Source organism: Candidozyma haemuli, assembly GCF_002926055.2.
Source record: "Candidozyma haemuli strain B11899 chromosome Unknown G_2014730914, whole genome shotgun sequence".
NCBI classification, from domain to species: Eukaryota; Fungi; Ascomycota; class Pichiomycetes; order Serinales; family Metschnikowiaceae; genus Candidozyma; species Candidozyma haemuli.
Genome location: NW_020289905.1, coordinates 633,811 through 654,374, shown reverse-complemented (window position 1 = coordinate 654,374; position 20,564 = coordinate 633,811). Strand labels below are relative to the sequence as shown.

The following is a 20,564-nucleotide window of genomic DNA, read 5'->3' as shown; positions in this document are numbered from 1 at the left end:
TGATATTTCAAATGCCGTGCTTTAAGCAGGAGCATCCGCAACCTGTTGGACATTCTAAATTGACTTCTCCTGCTGACCACCATTCAAGGGCACATTCTGGATGTAATACATGTTCACAACTGGCACACACAAACGCCCGCTTAGTAATTAAGATCGCACATAGGGCACAATTTTGTAACTGGTTTCTCTTTCTCGTATTCCACGAGTTCCTTTTGGCTGACAGAATCGTTGTAATGGGGGATAGGAGCAGTTGAGAAACATTCAAGGCTTTCCTGAAGCGTAACCCAAAATCGCAGCGGAATTCTTCGAATGCCTTACTTTCCTCTGAATCGTCTGCTGTGTAATTGAATTTGAGAATCTCAAGCCTGTTATAAAGTAGATCCCACGCATACAACATGGAAGCGTATTCTTCTCTGTACCGCCGTATCTTCTCAGTACTGACTTCATCCAATAAAGGTGATGTAAACAGGTCTTCGAAGATATCAAGTCTGTCATCGTTCTTCATTGCTATAGTTATAGTCGGTGCTGGCCTTAGTCCACTCTTGTGCTTAATCGCCGGAAGAAGCGATGACCCTGTTTTGAGCTGTTGTCCCTTCAAAGGTCTTTTTTGATAATGCTTGAGTCGTCTTTGGGGGCTTTCTATATTCTGGTTTCTTCTTTGTGCACCTTGATGAGGAGAAAACTCTGGTGAAACAGATGTAGGATGTGGTAATGTTACTGTCAGTGATGGAGGCCTGGACATTTGATAATCCGATATCCTGTGCATATTTGCATCAGAGCTCATCATTGAAGCTTTCCTTAAAAGCAATTTTTCTGTATTTGCCTGCTGAAATGAAAAGGGCGACCCAACTTTAATCTCACACTCATTAAGCGTACCAGAAATGCCATCATTTCTCCGGTCATTGGAAGTCAAGACTGTCGAAAATGGCGGGCCAATGGGAGTATTCTGCAAGAAGTCGCCGGCTCTGTTGGAGGGTGTGGTAATATTCTCGTATAGGATACATGACATCATCACAACCATCTGAAGATCCAATTTCAGCTCAAAATAATGAAAGAGCTCTTTGATTAACCATTTATTGCCAAAAGGATGATTTCCCCAGAAGAATTTGCATGAATCAGGTGAAGCAAATGACCTTGCTATTCTAAGATCAGCGGAGGTAACATCTTTAATCAATATGAGCTCTATGAGCTTCCAGGCATCACGGAGCTCCATATATCCATAGTACAGCGCCACTTCGGAATTATGTCTCGCCAACCTCTCCGGCGAATCCCCCAAAACTTTATATGACGAAGCGAGCTCAAATTTGTCAGGCGTAAGGTGCGAGAAATCGACCACAGATACCACATTGAATGATCCCTTGGATGTTTTGTCAGTTCTTTTGCCTTTGATAGATTGGTCACCGTGCGTTGAAGACTTATAATTCGAAGCCGTTCCTGCAGCACTTGGTGTCATCCCAGTGCCCGATTTATGTTCATTAATCCCAAAAAAGTTACCTCCTACCTTCATAGACTCTTTGAAGAGACCCCTTACACGCGACCTTGATGGGATATCATTCTCCAACAATTCGTCCCAGTCATGGTTAAAGCTATCGTCAGATGAGAGCGAGGAGTCCAGGGGAATATTCTCATCCATTTGACCATCCGAGTCATCCATTAGTGAAACTTCAGCATCCATGGAGTCTACTGAGCCCGTTTCCAACTGATCAATATTTGCATCATCCTCATCATAACTGACACCAGTCCCATATGAAGTAGATTTCGTGCTATCCTGCGTTCTTTTTTCCTGTTCCTCGTTATGACGCTTGATAAAAAAACATACTAGCCGACCACCTTGGGACCAAACAGCTCCGCAGCCTTTTGGAAGTGGCGTTGTGTCATATTTAATCCGCTCCCTGAGTTGATCTGCAAAGGATATCGGCTTGGAATCCTCTTTTTGAGATGATTCAAGGGCATTTACACCATGATCACCGATCGTTGGTATTAAATCCGCATCCTCGTCTTCCTCCTCCTCGACACTTCCGTAGCTTAAGGGCATAGTAGTGGCCGCGTTATGTTGACTCACTAGGTCATCTGCCCAGCCCTCACTACCAACTTCAACAAGATCATCTTCCTCCCCTAGGGCAGACTCTTGTATTTCATCTAGTTCTTGTACCATCGATGCTTCATCAAGATTTATCCTATCTCCCATCAAGAATCGCAAACAAGGTTCAAGGCAGAATCTCGAAAACTTATTGGAGTAGAACTCTGCAATTCTTTTTAACCCATCGATCATGATTCGCTTAATATCTGGTGTAATTTCATGAGTCTCTTCTATGTTGAATGTGATCTTGTTGGTTCGACTCTTGTGAGCTCTCTTTCCTCTCTGTCCTTTTGAGAGGGTATCTTCTAAGTCGGGATAGCACTTAGGAAAAATAACTTCAAGTCGTATAAAAGCTAGAGATTGCTCCTGTTCCATTTTGGAGTTGTCCTCCATCGCATCAATGTTATCGATTCTCTGTGACTCAATCTCTTTCGTATTGATAACCGAACTGGGAGGGGATTTTCCAACCGACACCAGTTGCAGAGTTGCGGATGGACCACTGGCTTGAAGCAGCGGGCTGCCATCCCTCCCAGTCGCTTTGCGTTTACTAGCAGATGTGCTCAACTTATCCTCGCTGATCGCATTACTCTTTTCAGTTGTATTTTCTTTGCCATTTCCATCTTCAGGAACCACGTCTTCTACTTTGGGGAGTGGACCCTTGAGTGTCATCACTAGGTGGCCAGTGGAGACAGAAATTTTTTCGAAACGTAGCTTAGGAAATTTGTGGCCTACTATGCTCACCTCTTCGCCCAAGTTTGAAGGACCCAGTGAATTTCCAAACGCAGAATGGCTATGCGCTTCTTGCCGGTTGGTGCCTGACTCGCCCATACGTACACCGGAGATCCAGTCGAGATGATTTACCTGAGTGGAGCCTCCGAAATTTTCTTGAGACTGAACAATTTTGAAGTAAGCCATAGAAGATAGATAATCACCATTATACTCTCTAGAATAGTCTTCAACACGGAGAGGCGGCTCGGCGCAATATGAATTATAAACGTATGTTGCTGACTTCTTTAGCGACGTCTCCTCGTTCAACTCAAAGCCCGGGGAGCCAGTAGGAGAATTGCCAGCAATTCCGTCTTCTGAATCAGAGCCACCAGCGCTTTTCACCAAAGAATTAAAAAGCTTTTGGTGCAGTGGATTATAATTTGCAACCTCGTAAATCTCCCTCTCATGGGGCCACAACTTGAGGTCGTAGTCTTGAGAAGACCAGCTAACTAGCTGATAATCTTCCCATGGTTGTTTGCTATCAAAACCTGCGTAGCTTGACCGAAGTGTTCTCCACAAAAAGTCCTTGATGGAGCCCTGATGTCCCCGAAACGAATAGTCCGGTATGACATCAACAAGAACTGTCTCTCCGGTAGCTGCATTTTCGTTTAAGGCCGCTTGATAATTTATTACATGTATAGCATTACCTCCACCCCGAAGAGGCATAATACCGCAACATCCATCTTTACCAAAAGGTAAGGACCGAGCTCTGGCGATAGGATAGTCTGCCTGCATTATAACAGACGGTTGATTCTCACCGTTCAGTAATTGCAGAAGGTCCCAAATTTTAAGCCTCTCGTCGTTGGAACAGGTTATAAGCTTATCCGCACTGCTAAAATCAAGACCGTTTATCTTACCTCTGTGAGCATTGTCGATCCTGAGAACTGGCGATGCTCCCTTCCTAGAATCCCATAGAAAGAAGCTATGATCGTGGCTGGAGACCAACTGATGGGGGTTGTTATGGCTCCATTTTACCTGAGTAGCCCCAGCTCTCCATTCTGCCCACTTCCCAATTGGTCTTCTGGGGCTACGCATGTCCCAACTGTAAACGAATGTATCTATGGAACATGTCGCTAGAATTTCCGGATCCATGGGATGGAAGTTTATGTCCGTTATGGCCCTTGTGTGGCGATGAAGAACGTGAGCAATTGCATTATTCGACGGGCGAGCCAAGTCCCAAAGAAGCGCTTTTTGGTTAGATGTAGATATGCACCAGGATGGTTTGAGGAAATGATGTGGCGACCACTGAACATCGGCTACTTCCCATGAGGTTATATGGTGAAGCCAACGAGGTGCCGTAAACGGATCCTCCAAGTCAATGACAAATAGACCCTTCCGGCCTGCAAGAACGGCGTCTCTCCCGTTCGGCGAAAGCGACATGGTGCCAATGGCACCATCCACACGCAAAGATAGCGAGTTTCCAAATGTTAACGATTCATAAGGGTTATCTCCCATCTTATCAAAGACAAATAAACTCTTCCCAAGCAAGGCAGTATACCAGGCGTTCCGGACAATGCGAAATCAATGGGTGGGGTTGAAAGAAGATGTAAGATACTGGCCGTAGCACTAGTCACACATTAACGCAGGCTTTATGAAGTAGCCACACTGGAAAAATCAGTACAAAACTTTGTTTCTTCAAAGTGCCCAAAGTAGATTTTATAGGGGGCTTTTTTTATTTTGTGGTTTGTTTAAAGTTCCTCTAAAAACTTGTAAAGTCGCGGTCATAAACGGCTTTTTCATCAGAGACAAATAGTAATGTCTGGTGGCTTGAGAGAAGACATACTAGCTACCGCTGAAGTTAGAGATTCAGTCCATTACAGAACTTTAACACTTTTGAAATCAACAAAAAAAAAAAAAAAACAAAAAAACTAAAATTTTAAGAATCTATTGCTAATAGGTTCGCCCCATCAACTTGAGTGTAAGCGAGATCCCATCTGCATTTAGCTGTTGTCGCACCAAGACCTCTGACAACACTGGTAATCAGATAGACACACGGTTATACCTACCATTCATCATGTCAAGAGAAGAGTCAAATAAGGCTGCAATTAACGCAGAAAATGGAGAAGTAGATGAAGAGTTTAATGATGCTGATTCCGAATTATTGCCACCTTCTGAAAAGCAAGATTCTGTGGACAAAGACGATGGTCAAGTCGCCGATACAGCTACGGGGCCTTCGCTACACGAACTCCCCAACTTAACAAGAAAAGATAAAACTCTTCAAGAAATGCTTGAGCTAATGGCTGGCGATTTTCTGCCAATTATTCCAGATGCCGTGACTGACTACTATCTAGCGAGAAGTGGATTCGAAACAGCCGACGTGAGGGTCAAAAGGCTCTTAGCTCTTGCCACCCAAAAGTTTGTGTCAGACATTGCTCAAGATGCCTATGAATATTCCAGAATCAGGAGCTCCTCTGCCGTCTACAACTCCGCTAATCCCCAAGTCAGAGCTAAACAGCTTCTACAGGGCCAACAGTTTGCGAACCAGCAGAATAGCGGAGCAGGTGGTGGTGTTGACAACGCCTCCGAGCAACAGCAACCCCAACTGCACTTTAATGCTGGTCACCAACAAGGCAAAATTGTTCTTACAATGGAAGACTTGAGCAATGCTCTCAGTGAATATGGTGTTAATGCCTCTAAACCAGATTTCTATCGATAATGCGTTGGAAATTCAAGCTGCCGCTATCTTCTAAGAAGTCAGAAATGGCTAAGAAGTCATGTCATCCAAGACCTCGAGTCCACGAGAGACCGAGTTCATCCGGGAGGACTAGCGATTGGGGAGGACGCGAAACAGATTAACTCTTGCTTCAGAGCCTGCTTGGCCAGTATGTCTCAATTGTAGTCATTATGTTAATGCAACCTGGAAATTTATGTATGATCTCATGATAAATTGTATCAAAGGGCAAAAGACCATATGACTGAAGAAATTTTTTATTCTTTTGTATCGAGACCAACTGAATTATCTCCGAGATTGACTTCTCAGACAAACTGTGCTATAGGGCTTTTCGTTCGATTCCTATATAGCTTAATTACTGAGATGACTACAAATCTCATTGTGGTCCAATTTATATGTTATTCAAAGTGTTGCCAATCGCTTAAGGCACCCGTAGAGCCTTTGTTGTGTCGTTGTAGAAAATTATACCGATTAATCCATCAATAAAAGTGTCTTTTGGTCGCGGTAAGGCACAATAATCCCCTGACAAAAATTCTCTTTTAGAACTCTGATAATTGTATCGCTTTGCAGTATGCTGTTTGTATTCTCGTAGATTCGTTCCAACTGTTCTCCTAGTTGTATAAGACGCGGTTCATAGGACTTTCAAGATCCCACCAATTGAGATAGGGTTCATAATCCAAAACCCGCTTATCGTTGCCCGGTAAAGATAAGTTCTCAAAAGCTTCATGGGTCTTGAGAGCTCCATTCAGTCCCATCTGAATTTTGACACATGACATTCGTTTTAAGTGTTACAGAATATTTTCATTTGCGTGTGCTACGATTGGCATAAATGGAACGGAATAGCCCAAGTTGAACGGCGTCAAGTTAATTTCCTAATCTTCCTCGAGTTGTTTTTTCTTTCGATTTTTTCATGAGCTATAACTCAGTCAATTTTTTGAACTCGCCACTAAGACTCCTTATTACATAAAAAAAAAACGCAAAATAAATTTTCAAACTTTTAAAGATATGGTTTTATTCAGTTTAGTGAATTTGTGGTATAGGTTTATGTGAAATTTTATAATTTTTGAAGTTCGCCTGGTTAGCTCAATCGGTAGAGCATTTGACTCTTAAACATATAAGGTCAATCAAAAGGTTGCGGGTTCGAGCCCCGCATCGGGCTTATTTTTGCAATTTGTATTAGTATCAATGATAAACGACCTTGAAATAACTCTTTCGAACCCAGTCTCTTCTAGTTCTATTATTTTTTTTTCTCTCTTTCTCTGAGTAAGCATTACTTCTTGTCTTCTATAAGATCTATTGGGAGTATTGTAGCACTATAGACATGAACACGTTAGACTACCCTTTTGATTGTAGAGGCACACAAAATATGAACGGAACGGGTTCCAAATAGCTGGGTCAATACATTCGCCTCTCTTCCCTTCATTCCAGACGCTGATGGTCATAGCATCGTTAACCATATAGATCGCTAGGGACGGACCATAATATAGAGCTCAATACAACAGTATGTTAAGCACATATGATTAGTAATCCTTGCTTCTATCCTTGCTGACAGAAGGATAGGTAAATGATTTGGCGTGATGTAATTCAGATAAAAAAAAAAAAAAAAAAAAAAAAAAAAAAAAGGAAAAAGAAAAAAAATCAAGGAAATTGAAACCCTTTACAACCTGCCAAGGGATGCGAAAATGCTATGAAACAAAAGGCAGCCTTTCGTTTGATGAAAGTAATGCATAGGTTGAAGCTGGTACAATGCTGATTAGGACAATTAGGGCTAACGCAACAGCCTCACCCTATGTACGCACAACTTTGGGACGGAACTAGAATGGGTCTTCGTAAGGATCTTCTTCATCGTAGTCATCATCCTTCTCAAATTGGTAGACAATAGCTCCTCCCATTTTCCCTAGTTCCGCCTGTGCTTCCATGAAAGGAAGCTCTACTTGCTCTTTTGCTAGCTTCTGCTTATCACTCGTGTTCAAGTTGAAGGTGGTGAGATCCCTGAGAACATCATCATCATCGGAAATCTGCAGTTGGACTTCTTGCTTGCAAACCTCGTACACATGAGTGTCCAGATTGACAATAAACTGATACAGAATCGATTTTCCAGATTTTCTTTTGCTCGAGAAGTTTAACTTAAAGACAGACAGATTGAGCCCGGAGTTTATAGGTAAATTAAGACGAGTAAGAGACTTATCAAACTCTTCTTCGTCTCTTATAGCCACCGGCTCAACCTGAAAGGTAGCCAGCGCGATGTAGCTAAGCAACGATGATGGCGAAGGATAATTTTGAGCTTGTGACTGTGGGCAGTCCGAATGGTAAACTGCTAGAACAAGGTTAGATGCCAGCATGATGCCAGAGACGAAGTCAGTTAACTTGTCAGCATGTAAATAGTTGAGGGAGTCGACAATGACAAGTACTTTCTTAGACCTTGACGACTTCGTTGAGACAAAATCAGCAATCACAGACAATGTAGCTTGTGAGCAATCAATAAAATGTGAAGCCCATGGTGGTTTAGTGGCAGTTTCGAATGAGAGTAGTATGACTGGAGCTTCAGACTTGTGTATAAACTCTTGGATTAAAAAATGGGCAGATTGTGCAAGGGAGTCAACTATCAAAGCAAATGGAGAAGCTTCTTTGAGAGCCAAGTACCGTTTTAGCAACACGATAGAGTTCTGGGAAGACATGTTTATGGTCAAGATACCTCGAAAACGAGATTATACTTCGTAGGATGAGGTAACGCTGAGATGAGAGATGGGATTTGTATGGAGGAACACTCCATATTTCGAGACACTACCAGATTTTGTATCATTGAATCTCCTGCCAGAAAAAAGCAATAGAAGGAAACCCTCAGGCAAGCACTGCCTTTTTCTTGTCTATACCTCCAGTAAGAGCCACTTGTCAAGCAATACCTGCTTCAAGCGTTATATCAGGCGGACCAGTGCTCTTATCAATAATTTTGAAGACGACCCAAAACCCAACCATAAACCGTTGAATGTCATGTCAACAAAAAGATCGAGTAATAATCTTTTATCCCAATTGATGGAAGAGGAAAATGACAACAGCAAAGCTCACAGTCTTTCTAAAGATGAATACAGAAAACAATCTTACAAGAGACTGATTAATGTCGACAATATACAGAGTTACAAGGCTAGAATGGATTCCACTAAAATATTAAATGAGGAAGTAAGGGTTAACAAGCTTATAGAGCAGGAGCAGGATTTTGCCAATGTCCACACAGCCAAGAGACAGTGTTTGCCCGAAGAGGGTTCTCAATCTCATATTACCCAGTTGCGTGCCCGGAATAATCAACTGAACGCATCATCCTTCGAGCTCACAGATGCTTTTTTAGATACAATTCTTCCAAAAGGATACGTTAAGGTGGGCCCGCCAGAGCACCCAGGGGCTCCACCTGCAAGCGTTTCACTATATCTTCCACCAGAGCACCACCCAACTATTGACTTAGAACTTGCTAGGGATGCAGCCCCTGAATATGAAGGTATTTCCATGAATCAGATAGACATAAAGCATTTTTATATGCTAGTGCAAACAAGGGAAGATGAACTACAATACCTACATGAAAAGCAGCGTTTCAAAGCCATGGACGTAATTTTCAAAGCGAAAAAGGGCCCACAGAAAACCAGGAAAAAAGCTAACAGATGGATATCTGCTCACGTAAATGAGCTTGGGCCCAAAGCGTTTTTTGGCGTGATACTACCGCTAATGCTCGAACCCGATCTTGATGAAAGCGAAAGACATATTTTGACAAAAATTACAAATCGGGCAGTGTATAATTTGGGTGAACAAATCAGGCCCTTCACACTGAAAATTGTCGCTGCTGTCAGCCCTCTATTAATTGATGAAGACATGACACTTCGTTTAGAGGCAAAGGAAACTATTTCTACGATCTCCAGATCTGCAGGCTTGGCTAATTTGGTCACATCGCTTCGACCTGATTTAGACAATTCTGAGGAGTATATTAGAAACCTAACTGCCAGGGTGTTTGCAGTTGCAGCCACTACACTAGGCCTTACAAAGGTCCTTCCTTTCGTGAAAGCTGTGATCAGGTCGAAGAAATCTTCCCAAGCTCGTCATACAGGTATCAGAATCATTCATCATATTTGTGTCAATCTCGGAGGTGGCAATGGGGCCACATTATTACCTCATCTTCCGCAGATTGTCGAGGTTCTACAACCGGGGCTTGAAGATGAGCTTCTACCCGTAAGAATTGCAACTGCGAATACAGTGTCCTTACTTGCTGAAAATGTACGCCCATACGGTATTGAAACATTTGAGCCGATTTTGGAGCCAATTTGGAGCGGTTTAAAGCATCACAGGGGTAGAGGTTTGGCTGCATTCTTGAAGGCAATGGGATCTTTGGTCCCTTTAATGGCCTACAATAGCTCTTTCGAAGAATATTCCAACTACTACATGCGTGAGCTCATGCTAGTCATGACGAGAGAGTTTAGATCTCCCGACGAGGATATGAAGAAAGCTATTTTACGCTCTCTCTTAAGCTTGCCAATATCGAAAGAAGTTTTTCCAAATTTCAGAGAGCAAATATTGATTCCTTTTTTTCAAAACTTTTGGACTAGAAAAGTGGCTCTGGACTCGAACCAGCTTTGCCGTCTCGTTGTTGACGCTACTAACATGTTGTCCAAAAAAATCAGTGTTATAGAAGTTATCGAGACACTCAGTCCTTTGGCTAAAAACGCCAACGAGAATCTAAGAAGAATGGCAGTTGATGCAATCCACAAAATTGCTTCAAATAGCCCAGATGAATTCATAGAGCTTCAAGAACGCTCGACCGATAGCTTGGTTGATTCAGTCTTGTATGCATTTCAGGAGCAAACGCAACCGCATCCATCCTACTTAGCTGCTGTTTCTGTGGTATGTAAAGTGCTCAATAATAGGATTCGGTCTCATATGACCATAATATTGAGTACTGTGCTTTTCAGAATGAAAAATAAGGAGCCCGAAACTCGCCTTCAATCTGCGGACCTAGTTGCAGCAATAGCCCCGGTATTGAGCAAATGTGCTGGAAATGATAACAGAACCATGTTAAAGCTTATTCTTTTTCTATATGAGTCGCTAGGTGAAGTATATCCCGAGGTTTTAGGCTCCTTAATCGGTGCCCTTTATGCATGTTTGAATACCTTTGATACTGAAGGTTTGTCACTGATCGATAATCCCTCGATGAATATGCTTTTACCTAGCTTAACTCCGATATTAAAGAACCGCCACGAGAAGGTCCAAGAGAACTGTGTTAAATTAGTTGGCCTTATCGCTCGTAAAAGTGCTGACTCTATAAATGCCAAAGAATGGATGAGAGTATGCTTTGATCTTCTAGACATGTTGAAGAGTCAGCGAAAAAGGATTCGGGTGGCATCCAATGCTACTTTTGGCTTTATAGCTAGTGCAATAGGGCCTCAAGATGTATTGGCAACTTTACTTAACAATCTTAGAGTTCAAGAACGTCAGCTCCGAGTCTGTACAGCGGTAGCTATTGGTATAGTGGCAGATACATGTGTTCCCTTCACTGTACTCCCAGCCTTGATGAACGAATACAGGGTTCCGGACAAGAATGTTCAGAATGGCGTTTTGAAATCCCTTAGCTTTATGTTTGAGTACATCAATGGCTCTCTGAGCAAAGACTACCTTCACGCCATAACCCCTTTACTTGAAAATGCATTGACAGATAGAGACCAAGTCCACAGACAGACTGCGGCGACTGTTGTTCGACATTTGGCGCTTAACTGTGCCGGCCATGTTCATGACGAATTTATCGGCACTTTCATTCATTTCTTGAATCTTCTTTTGCCGAACGTTTACGAGCTTTCTCCACATGTTATTATTAGGATTTTGGAATGTGTCGATGCACTTAGGCTAATACTTGGTCCTGGAATTTTCCTCAATTACATTTGGACTGGTCTTTTCCACGCTGCCCGGAAAGTTCGATCACCGTTTTGGAAGATCTACAATACTGCTTATATCCAGAGTTGTGATGCATTAGTACCGTGCTATCCTCGTGTTGATCGCTTACAGGATAGTTTGACCTCCTACAACGTTAAAGAACTCGATGTATGGATATAACATCACGCTTCCTCTAGGTTTTGCCATTTAGAATCAATGTATGCATTACTCAGAGGATATAAAAGACTCAGCTCGAGTTTCCATCGGAGAGCTATTATCGGAGACGTCTTCTAGTTTAGCGACTTGTTCAGGTTCGTTTAAATAATTGAGCCGGACCATTTTCGTAATCTTCTTCAATTGATACTCAATGACGAAATCAGTGTCATCGAAACAACATCCTATACTTGAGGATGTAGAAGCACTGGCCGTGGCTGAGTAAAAAGTATGAAAGATGGAACCATCAGGATGAAAGTACCATGGCAACTCGTCAAACCAGTTGCAAACCTTCTCGTTATGTGCCATGTTGGGCGCCAGTCGAAGGCGAACGTAATCAAAGCTTCCTACCGATTGTTCATGGTTTGTAATGCTTTCACCTAACTTCTGTTTCTTCATGGGACTTCCAACTTCAATTGGATGCAAGCCCCAGGAAAAGCCTAGATCTAGATCCATGCTCTTCTCCTGGTAGTCCCAAGGACTGTACAGCTTTGGCCGAGACATGGTGTAGAATGTGCCTTTTGGGTTTGCTTTAAACATAAGAGTACGGTTTGTCAGGATGTTTCACGCCGATGGAGAACTCAAGAAGTATGGCTGCGAAGTTCGTAATCTGTCTGTATAATTTTTCGGTTTGCAATCTTCATTACGTAATCACTTACATAACCGTTCAAAATTTCTGTCCTGCAGGGTTTAAGAGGCATTCATTGATAAGCAACTCGATTCTGATTTCATCGTCCCTTCTTTTGGTGCAAGGAAAGCATGGGAGTCACTTCCCTATGGGAAATTGTCGGTCCAGCCGCACGGCCAGTGAAACTAGAGGCACTCACAAGGAAAAAGTTAGCAGTAGATGCTTCTATTTGGATCTATCAGTTTCTTAAGGCTGTGAGGGATAAGGAGGGCAACACACTACATCAGTCACATATTGTTGGCTTCTTCAGAAGAATATGCAAGTTACTTTACTACGGTATTTTGCCACTTTTCGTTTTTGATGGTGGTGCACCAGCTTTAAAGCGAAAGGTTATACAACAGAGAAAGGATCGCAGACAGGAGAATCAAGTAGATGCTGCCTTAACTGCGCAAAAGCTTCTTGCTATTCAACTCCAGAAAGGTAAAAGGGGCGAAAAAGCCTCTCAAACGCCCAAGCAGACGGCATCTCGAGCTGTGGACAAGTCCGAGAACATGATTTATCTTGAAGATATGCCAATACTCCATCCTGAACATGGCGAGCCTCATAATATTAGCCCACAATTGGTAAAGTCTACCGAAAGCTCACCAAGAAAGTTTGTCAAGAAAGACGAGTATCATTTACCTGATATCCATCAGTTCAAAATTTCGAAGAACGATAGCCGTATCATGCCAGCTACAGAATTTCAAGAATATGCCGATGATGCTGATTTTGACACCATCGATGGAATAAACATTGATACGGTTGATCCATCCTCCAAAGAATTTGGTGATCTTCCGTTGGCAACGCAGTACATGATGTTGTCGCATCTACGCCTACGGTCGAGATTGAGGTTGGGATACAGCAAAGATCAATTGGAAGGATTATTTCCCAATAGTAAAGACTTCTCACGATTTCAAATAGAGCAAGTCAAGAAGCGAAACTACTACACTCAGAAACTCATGACAGTAAGTGGAATGTCCGAAGATAGTGGCAATATTACGCGACGGATAGCGGGTGATCGAGATAGACATTACACGTTGATGAAAAATGACGATGGGTGGACATTATCTCTAGAGGGCGGAGAAGGTGATTTAGTGGAGCTCGATGAAAATGGAGACGTGGTCAGATCCTTGATGTCGTCGGGGAAACATCACTCGGAGAAAACACGCGAAGGAAAGGAGGACGTCATGCTATCCAATGCTATAGATGATTCGAGCAACAGCGATGACGAGTTGGAAGATGTTGAGCCAAAGAATGATGATATGGAAGCAAATAAGGCGATGATTGAGTCAATTTATGACATGTATCAGGATGATTACCGCGGAAACGTCGATGGAGATAATCATAATGAGGCAAAACTCAAAAAAGCGGTGGAAGGTTCAAAGAAGCTCTATTTTGAACTGCAAAAAGAAGAACAAGAAGCTTTAAAACTTCGAAATAATGCTGCTCCCCACGAAGTTGAAGATGATCAGTTCGATTTCAAGCGCTCTCTTCTTTTTGACGAAACACAGCGAAGTGACGAAAATGATACCTCACAGTTTGATGATGGCGCACGAAATGATCCGAAGCAGCACGATGAAGTCCCTGAGGCTTCTCATCGACCTCAACGATCTGTGCCATCTTGGTTTGATGATAGCGTGTCTCAGATCAACAAACCACACTCTGGTGATACTTTTCTTAAGAGAACTGATGAGACAACGCGGCTGCTTAATGATGATGAAGAAGCTGGCTTAATATCATGGTCTGAAGCAAAGGAGATGATCGAAGGTGGAGATTTCAGATCTGCATCAAGCAACGCAGTAAACATCAACGTCACTGACGGGCTGGAATCTGGGAAATCTGTTACTGTGGATGATCATAATGACGATGTTGAGGATGTCCCTGATGATCGCGATAAAAGTGCTGAAGATGATATCATAGAAATTGAAGATACTGAACTCAAATCAGGTTTCCTGTCCAAGTCTTACCACGAGAATGCCGACGTCGACGCCAGTAGTTCTGCTCTTACGGATGCAAGGAATGAAAAGGCCGTTGATAATATGGAGGATGATAAGATAATGGGGCTGGATAGTGCAACAACTTCTGGAGTTGATTCCTCGAGCCGCCAAAAGGTAGCCACATTTGATTACGAGATAGAGGCAGACGAAGAAGAAGACTTGATCAAGCAGCTCCGGGAGGAGAACCATCAACACGAAGAGTTTGCAACAGAAATGAAGAAGAAACATGAGATTCCAATCTCGACAAGTTCACGGATATCAGACGAGCAGTTATATCAAGAACGTGTTCAGAAGGCCAAGCGTGATTCAGACGAGGTATCCCAAACAATGATTCAGGATGTACAAGAGCTTTTGAAAAGGTTCGGCATTCCGTTTATAACTGCTCCAATGGAAGCGGAGGCACAGTGCGCTGAACTCTTCCGGCTTGGCATGGTAGATGGTATCATAACGGATGACAGTGATTGCTTTCTATTCGGAGGAAGCCGTATCTATAAGAACATGTTTAACCAAAAACAATACGTGGAATGCTACTTTAGTGAAGATGTTGACCACAAGATTGGCTTGAACAGAGAAAGGCTCATAGAATTGGCCCTACTATTGGGGAGTGACTACACAGAGGGGATAAAAGGAATAGGGCCGGTGCTAGCTATGGAGATCTTGGCGGAATTTGGGAACTTGAAAAACTTCAAGCATTGGTTTGACAAACACGCAAGGGACCTATCAACAAAGGACTCCCTGCCTTCCAAGTTAGAGAAGAATCTCTTGACAAGAATAAAAAATGGTAAGCTTTTTTTACCAGAAAGCTTCCCTGATCATGTCGTGTTCCAGGCTTATACTCACCCAGAAGTAGATAAGGATGAGAGTGAGTTTAAATGGGGCGTACCTAACTTAGACCAAATAAGGTCATTCCTTATGTTTAATGTCGGATGGACTCAGTCCAGGGTCGACGAGGTAATGCTTCCTCTCATCAGGGACATGAACAGAAAGCGTGCTGAGGGGTCACAATCAACGGTGGGAGAATTCTTCCCCCAAGAGTACATATCTTACAAAAAGGAGGTATCCTTAGGGAAGCGGATGAAGGTGGCTGCGAATCGTCTTCATAAAAATAGACAATGAGGAGAAGGACGGACATATGAAAAATAAAGTAAAGAAACGGTTGCTCGAAGAAATTCGACTTAGATCAGACAGCTCGGGGCTTAATATGCTGCTGAGATGCATACATATATAAGGCAGATTGCTTAAAATTAGGAAGTAGGGGGAACTGAGACGTCAGCACAGCGCTCAGCGATATACCCAATTACATCATCCAAAACCTCCAACGGGATAGAATCAGAAGTGAACATCCAGCTCAGAAGCTTAGAGACGTCCTTTACCAAACTCTTTTCCCTTTCCGTGTCTCTAACGGACATATGACCTCTTTGCACTGCTTCCTTCGTCTTGCTCTCATTGCTCATAGGATTTGATGTAGAACAGCTTGAAGAAGCTGACTCTCGCTCAAATCCTCGCCTCCCATCAAGAGTTGCAGAACTAGCCACTGGAGAAACATCTGAATTACTAGATGTCAAAGAGAATCTTTCATAATCGGCATGGCAATCATATGTTGCACTACCTCGACTTCTGTTCAGGGTGTACGATTTTAGATTCTTAGTAGATTTCGGTGTACCAAAGTTGGCAGTATTAGTTATCTCTTCAGGTTTTTGACAATAGACGTTTCTCATCGAGTGGGTATCTGTTCCAGGATGTTGAAAATTCCACGAAATTGCACTGTTGCGTTTTTGCAGATTAAGTAATGGAACCTCGATCTTAACTTTGCTCCACTTTAAGTGCTGATAGATTGCTTTCGGGACTCTAGGATATGACGCATAACCGAAATACAACAGAAGAGCTCTCACTTCTTCCGGGGTATACCTTTTCCAAGCCCTTCCAAACAAGCTAACGTGTTCATCTCTGGAGCCCATGAAGTGTATGGGAAGGGGAGAGTTTTTTAAGTTTTGCATCTTTTGAAGCTCATAACAGTACTCATGTGGAAGAGTCTCAATTTTTGTGCCTTTATTAAACACGCCTCTATCTTTCGTATTCTTTAATTTGTTCTTGGAGAAAAGCCCTTTGAAGGAGTCTTTCTTCCGTTTAAGTAAAGGAAACCATGCCAAAATCTTTTCTGATTGCAGCTCGTGAAACCGACGTCCTAAGCGATTGCCAGCAAGATAATCATTAAATGAACAGATTTCCTTGACAACCTGGAGTCTCCCCAAAAGTGCCAAGTCGTAGTACCTCATGAGCTTGGTAAAGCCTTTCTTTCCCGATAGACTGATGACAGTATACAATTCAAAGTATTTTTGCATCTCAATTTCATTGGGCCGTCTCCTATAATATTTTCGCAAGATACTAGAGACGTCTGAATAACTGGGAAATATATGCCCAATCATGGGATGATCTGCATGATTTGTGTTCGATAGTGTTTTGCCAAGTGTAGATTTCATCACTCTAGGTGTGCTTAGATGCTCTGAAGAATAACATAACGAAAAACTAAGATGAGCGGTACTTGGAAAACGACCAGTCTTCTTGTGTGTGGCAGTTAGGAGTTTTACTGCAAGCTTTTTTGAAATGGTAATCGATCCCTTTCTTGGACGGTTTCTCAAATCGTAGGGCAATAAGTCAGTCGACTTTGTCGATTGAGGGAGCAAATCCATTGAACGATGGTTTGAGTTATCTGGACAACATTCCATAAAATGAATCACCCGACTTTGGGAATTGATAATCCCATTTTTATTCATTCCTTTGGCATGATGGAATGTGCTTAGTGTTGCATCTTTTTTTCGTTCAGTACTTACAGCCAGATTTCCTTCCACTAGAAAGGCTTTCCGAGTACCATAAGACGGAACCAACTGCCAAGTAAAAGCACCATCTGAATCTTTAGATTCGATGTTCGAAAACTCTTTGAAAGTTTTGTTTGAAACATGGGAACTTAAAGCAAAACCTACAGCCATGTGTCGAGTTTGTGGCCAGGAATCCCCTTCGAAAGCGTGATGTAGCTCTGGCCTCGAAACGCTTTGACAGAAGTGAACAGCATAGTTCTCCCATCCATTACTTTCTTCGATGGTCCTTAGAGCAAGAGATGGTGCAATGTGTTTGTAGATGGGTGCAGTGTCTTCGAAACTTACGATTTTGTAATCTTTCATGCTTCGAGAGGAGGAAGTCTTCCGTACAGAGCACACCTCTAAAGGTTTTCGTCTGAAAGGGGTTTCACTTACAAACTTCGAATCTGGGAAAAACACATTATCCTGCTGCATGCTGTCAGTGAAAGGCTTGTGATCAGATATTGGACGTTGTTGCAAAGTCTCACCAATGTTACTAATAAGGCTTTTAGAAAGCCTCTTTAGGGGGACTTCACTTCCATGCATTAATTCAGGAGTACAGTTGACATGAAGACTTTGCATGTCGGCCAAATAGTAAAATGGATCTTCCTGCCGAATCTCAGGATGCATCGCTTTGTTACAGGACTGGATTTCCTTGGGGTTTTCAGTCAATCCAATTTCTTCTCCTGAATGATTATCATTAGAAGTAAGCTCCTCATCAGTAACATATTCAACATTAATACGACCGAAGCCAATTCCTTGCCTGCTAGCCATTAGGAGTTTGTCCTCCGTTATTGGGATGCAGCGTGTGAATCTTCCAAGAAGAATTTTAGGATTAAATTTGACAGCAGGCAGAGCAAAATCTGAAATATGGGACTTTTTCAGTACCTCAAAGTCTCGACAAGAACCCTTACTATTTTTCAGAGACAATTTGCCTCCTTTTAAAATGCTGACCATCTTGGTCACTCTTTTCTTTGGTTTTGGGAACACATGAAGCAGTTTTCCCGTCTCATTTGGAAATTCATCAAACCGCTTGAAATACCTGATATCAGCCGCCCCATCAGTATCGGGAAGACTGTACCAGTCAATTTCATCATAGATTGTTTGTTCCTCTCTAGGGCAGAGTCGATACTTTCTTTTAAATATGACCTTTCCCAATTTGGTTTCCCCAACCCAGGTGCCCCTCCCTTTGGATTTAGCGAGCTCAACGAATACAATTATCTTAGAACGGCAGTACCAGTTCCACATGGTACATTTTTCTGGGAACTGCAAAAGCCCATTTAAAAGGCGGTGTCTGAAAGGTACAGGCTGCAAATGATCAAGAAGATAGTGATACCAACGGGGTATCTCATTTGCAGGAATGGAGTTAATCCATTCAACCTCGTGAGGTTTGATAGGCATTCTCCATTGCAGTCTAGCTTTAGCTTCTGCACGAGCATGTATCTCTCGAAGAATGTTCATTTCCCATTCTTTACATGACTGCCTTTGAAGGGCCAACCATCTCGATGTTTCTTTATCAATAAAGAAATCTGATGCTTGCAATACTAGTTTTGGTCTTGAAGCAAACGCCCGATTACTCTTTCCCAATAAATTCAATTCTTCCTCCAGGTAGCAATGTGCTTTCATTCTCTCAGTGACCAAGCCGCGTTCGTCATTTTTGCCAAAAAGTTCATCAGACAAGTTGACCTGCCGTAGATATTTTAGGCTTTCAACTTTTAAACGGTCAGTATAATGTCGTGTGCCATTTGCATCATAGGGATTTGGCCCATTGAAGTCATGCAATTTAGCTCTGAGTGAGCCAAAGGTCGTATCAACCGCCCGCGGTGGTGGATAATAATTGATAGGTCTACCTGATAAGAAGTTTGCTTTTGGAAGCTTTGATAAATATTGATTTAGTATCGAAGATTGCGTATCCTCCCTTAACAACAATGATGGAATAGCTGGGAGCATCTCAGGATTATCGATAGGCTGTTGAGGAAGGTTATGTTTCCTCTTCTTCCTCCTCTTGTTCTTTTTCTTACTTTTTTCTGCTGCTCTTCTCCATTTCTTCGAGTTGCGGCTGTGCATTTTTTTGCATTTGATGTTATGTTTCATTTCCCATTCCAATTCGGTCGGATGATTTCTCGGAGCCTTTATTTCATTGTTGCGAGCGCCTTTAAGGGCGTTCAATATAGAGAACTGCTCCCCTTTCATGAAACAGAATGGCTTCTGGAACGAGTATGTTTTGTCATTATCACATTGGTAAGGTAACGTAGAAGTGAAAGGAGTGTACCTATTTCTGTTCACACTCTTCTCATACATTGAAGCAATGGTTTCACAAGTGTGTGAGATCTTCTTCAGGGCTGCCTTTTGGGCAAGCTTATAGGATGCCTTCGTACTAGCCCAAATAAACGCTCTTATCATCGAAATCAGCTGTCAGTTTGGCGAAACTTCTTTAGGTTATACATCAAACGCGGGCACCAACCAGGGTTCAATGATTCAATTTTGTCAATGCTGCCGATAAGTGGGTCTCAAAATTCCAAAAGAGGTGTTGCTTCCAGTGAATTACCGGATTGTGAACCTTTCTATGGGAAAGTGAATTAGGGATGTAGTATGTGAGATTCGAATCAGGTTTCCATATCTTCCAATTTGCAGCCATTGTGCAGACTACTGGATAATGATGTAGAGCCAGCAGGCCCTAGGTCGTTCTCTCGTGACTTGCTTTCTTATGCCAAAGATAAATGCTAAGGTGATGAATAGATTTCAACCAATATAGTACGTTTCTCTGACGTATAACCTCGTGCTCAACTGAAACTGGCATTCGCACACTCTGGGGATTTCTTCCCCTCTAGAATGAGAACAATCGCAAGAATAGCTCAGTTATTCTATTTGGTGGTATCAGATACTGCCATGGTATCCGATGCGCCAGTTTGTGTGTCTTCAAGCTTTGGCTGATGCCGCATTAAACGTTCAGCCATAGTCTGGTCGTTCTCTGGCAGACTTGGCCAGCGAGCCTCCGATAACCAGTCCTTATGACGCCTAAATTTAATAGTGAAGGGTCCACAGCTAAGTGGTTGGATGCACTACACAAGAGAAGAATCGAGCGCATTACTGTCTTTCGGGTTTATCTCACAGAAGAATATGTGAGCAGCATTCAAGAGCACATCCAAGAGGTCGTCTTCGACTGGAGACTGCCTAATCATAACCAAAAAGATAGAGGGAGAGTCTTCTATAAAACAGAGATTCTCACCTTTGCCAAAGTCACCTTGCAACGATAATAAAGCTCCATTGAATGCGATATGTGTAGCCCCGAAGGCTCGTGAAGACCTAATGAAGGAAACGGTATTTTGATAGAACTTCTTGTTCTCAATAGAGAAACTGCCAACCAGGTCAATTACACCCTTCAGAGTGCATTGCACAGACTATTTTA

At 42.5% G+C, this 20,564-nt stretch overlaps 7 protein-coding genes and 1 non-coding gene across 8 annotated transcripts; 4 read left to right on the top strand and 4 right to left on the bottom strand. All coding sequences in view use genetic code 12, as the record gives it.

Moving 5' to 3' along the window:
- Window positions 1-54: 54 nt before the first annotated feature.
- CXQ85_004396 (uncharacterized protein) lies at window positions 55-4,303 on the bottom strand (the record flags this gene model as incomplete). Its single annotated transcript, XM_025488017.1, has 3 exons — window positions 55-119; window positions 319-3,793; window positions 3,989-4,303. The coding sequence occupies 3 exons, from the start codon at window positions 4,301-4,303 to the stop codon at window positions 55-57; spliced, it is 3,855 nt and encodes a 1,284-aa protein (XP_025341825.1).
- A 559-nt stretch (window positions 4,304-4,862) lies between these two features.
- On the top strand, window positions 4,863-5,504 carry CXQ85_004395 (uncharacterized protein; the record flags this gene model as incomplete). Its single annotated transcript, XM_025488016.1, has 1 exon — window positions 4,863-5,504. One exon carries the CDS (start codon window positions 4,863-4,865, stop codon window positions 5,502-5,504), a length of 642 nt encoding a protein of 213 aa, XP_025341824.1.
- A 1,087-nt stretch (window positions 5,505-6,591) lies between these two features.
- CXQ85_004394 lies at window positions 6,592-6,678 on the top strand. Its single transcript has one exon. It is a non-coding gene; the product is annotated as a tRNA-Lys (tRNA).
- Window positions 6,679-7,333: 655 nt separating this feature from the next.
- On the bottom strand, window positions 7,334-8,197 carry CXQ85_004393 (Elongator subunit; the record flags this gene model as incomplete). The annotated part of the gene is made up of 1 exon (XM_025488015.1): window positions 7,334-8,197. One exon carries the CDS (start codon window positions 8,195-8,197, stop codon window positions 7,334-7,336), a length of 864 nt encoding a protein of 287 aa, XP_025341823.1.
- A 313-nt stretch (window positions 8,198-8,510) lies between these two features.
- Window positions 8,511-11,603, top strand: CXQ85_004392 (mRNA-binding U2 snRNP complex subunit; the record flags this gene model as incomplete). The annotated part of the gene is made up of 1 exon (XM_025488014.1): window positions 8,511-11,603. The coding sequence occupies one exon, from the start codon at window positions 8,511-8,513 to the stop codon at window positions 11,601-11,603; it is 3,093 nt and encodes a 1,030-aa protein (XP_025341822.1).
- Window positions 11,604-11,648: 45 nt separating this feature from the next.
- On the bottom strand, window positions 11,649-12,140 carry CXQ85_004391 (uncharacterized protein; the record flags this gene model as incomplete). Its single annotated transcript, XM_025488013.1, has 1 exon — window positions 11,649-12,140. The coding sequence occupies one exon, from the start codon at window positions 12,138-12,140 to the stop codon at window positions 11,649-11,651; it is 492 nt and encodes a 163-aa protein (XP_025341821.1).
- Window positions 12,141-12,395: 255 nt separating this feature from the next.
- RAD2 (ssDNA endodeoxyribonuclease) lies at window positions 12,396-15,416 on the top strand (the record flags this gene model as incomplete). The annotated part of the gene is made up of 1 exon (XM_025488012.1): window positions 12,396-15,416. The coding sequence occupies one exon, from the start codon at window positions 12,396-12,398 to the stop codon at window positions 15,414-15,416; it is 3,021 nt and encodes a 1,006-aa protein (XP_025341820.1).
- Window positions 15,417-15,544: 128 nt separating this feature from the next.
- On the bottom strand, window positions 15,545-19,558 carry CXQ85_004389 (uncharacterized protein; the record flags this gene model as incomplete). Its single annotated transcript, XM_025488011.1, has 2 exons — window positions 15,545-16,664; window positions 17,556-19,558. The coding sequence occupies 2 exons, from the start codon at window positions 19,556-19,558 to the stop codon at window positions 15,545-15,547; spliced, it is 3,123 nt and encodes a 1,040-aa protein (XP_025341819.1).
- Between the last annotated feature and the right edge of the window lie 1,006 nt (window positions 19,559-20,564).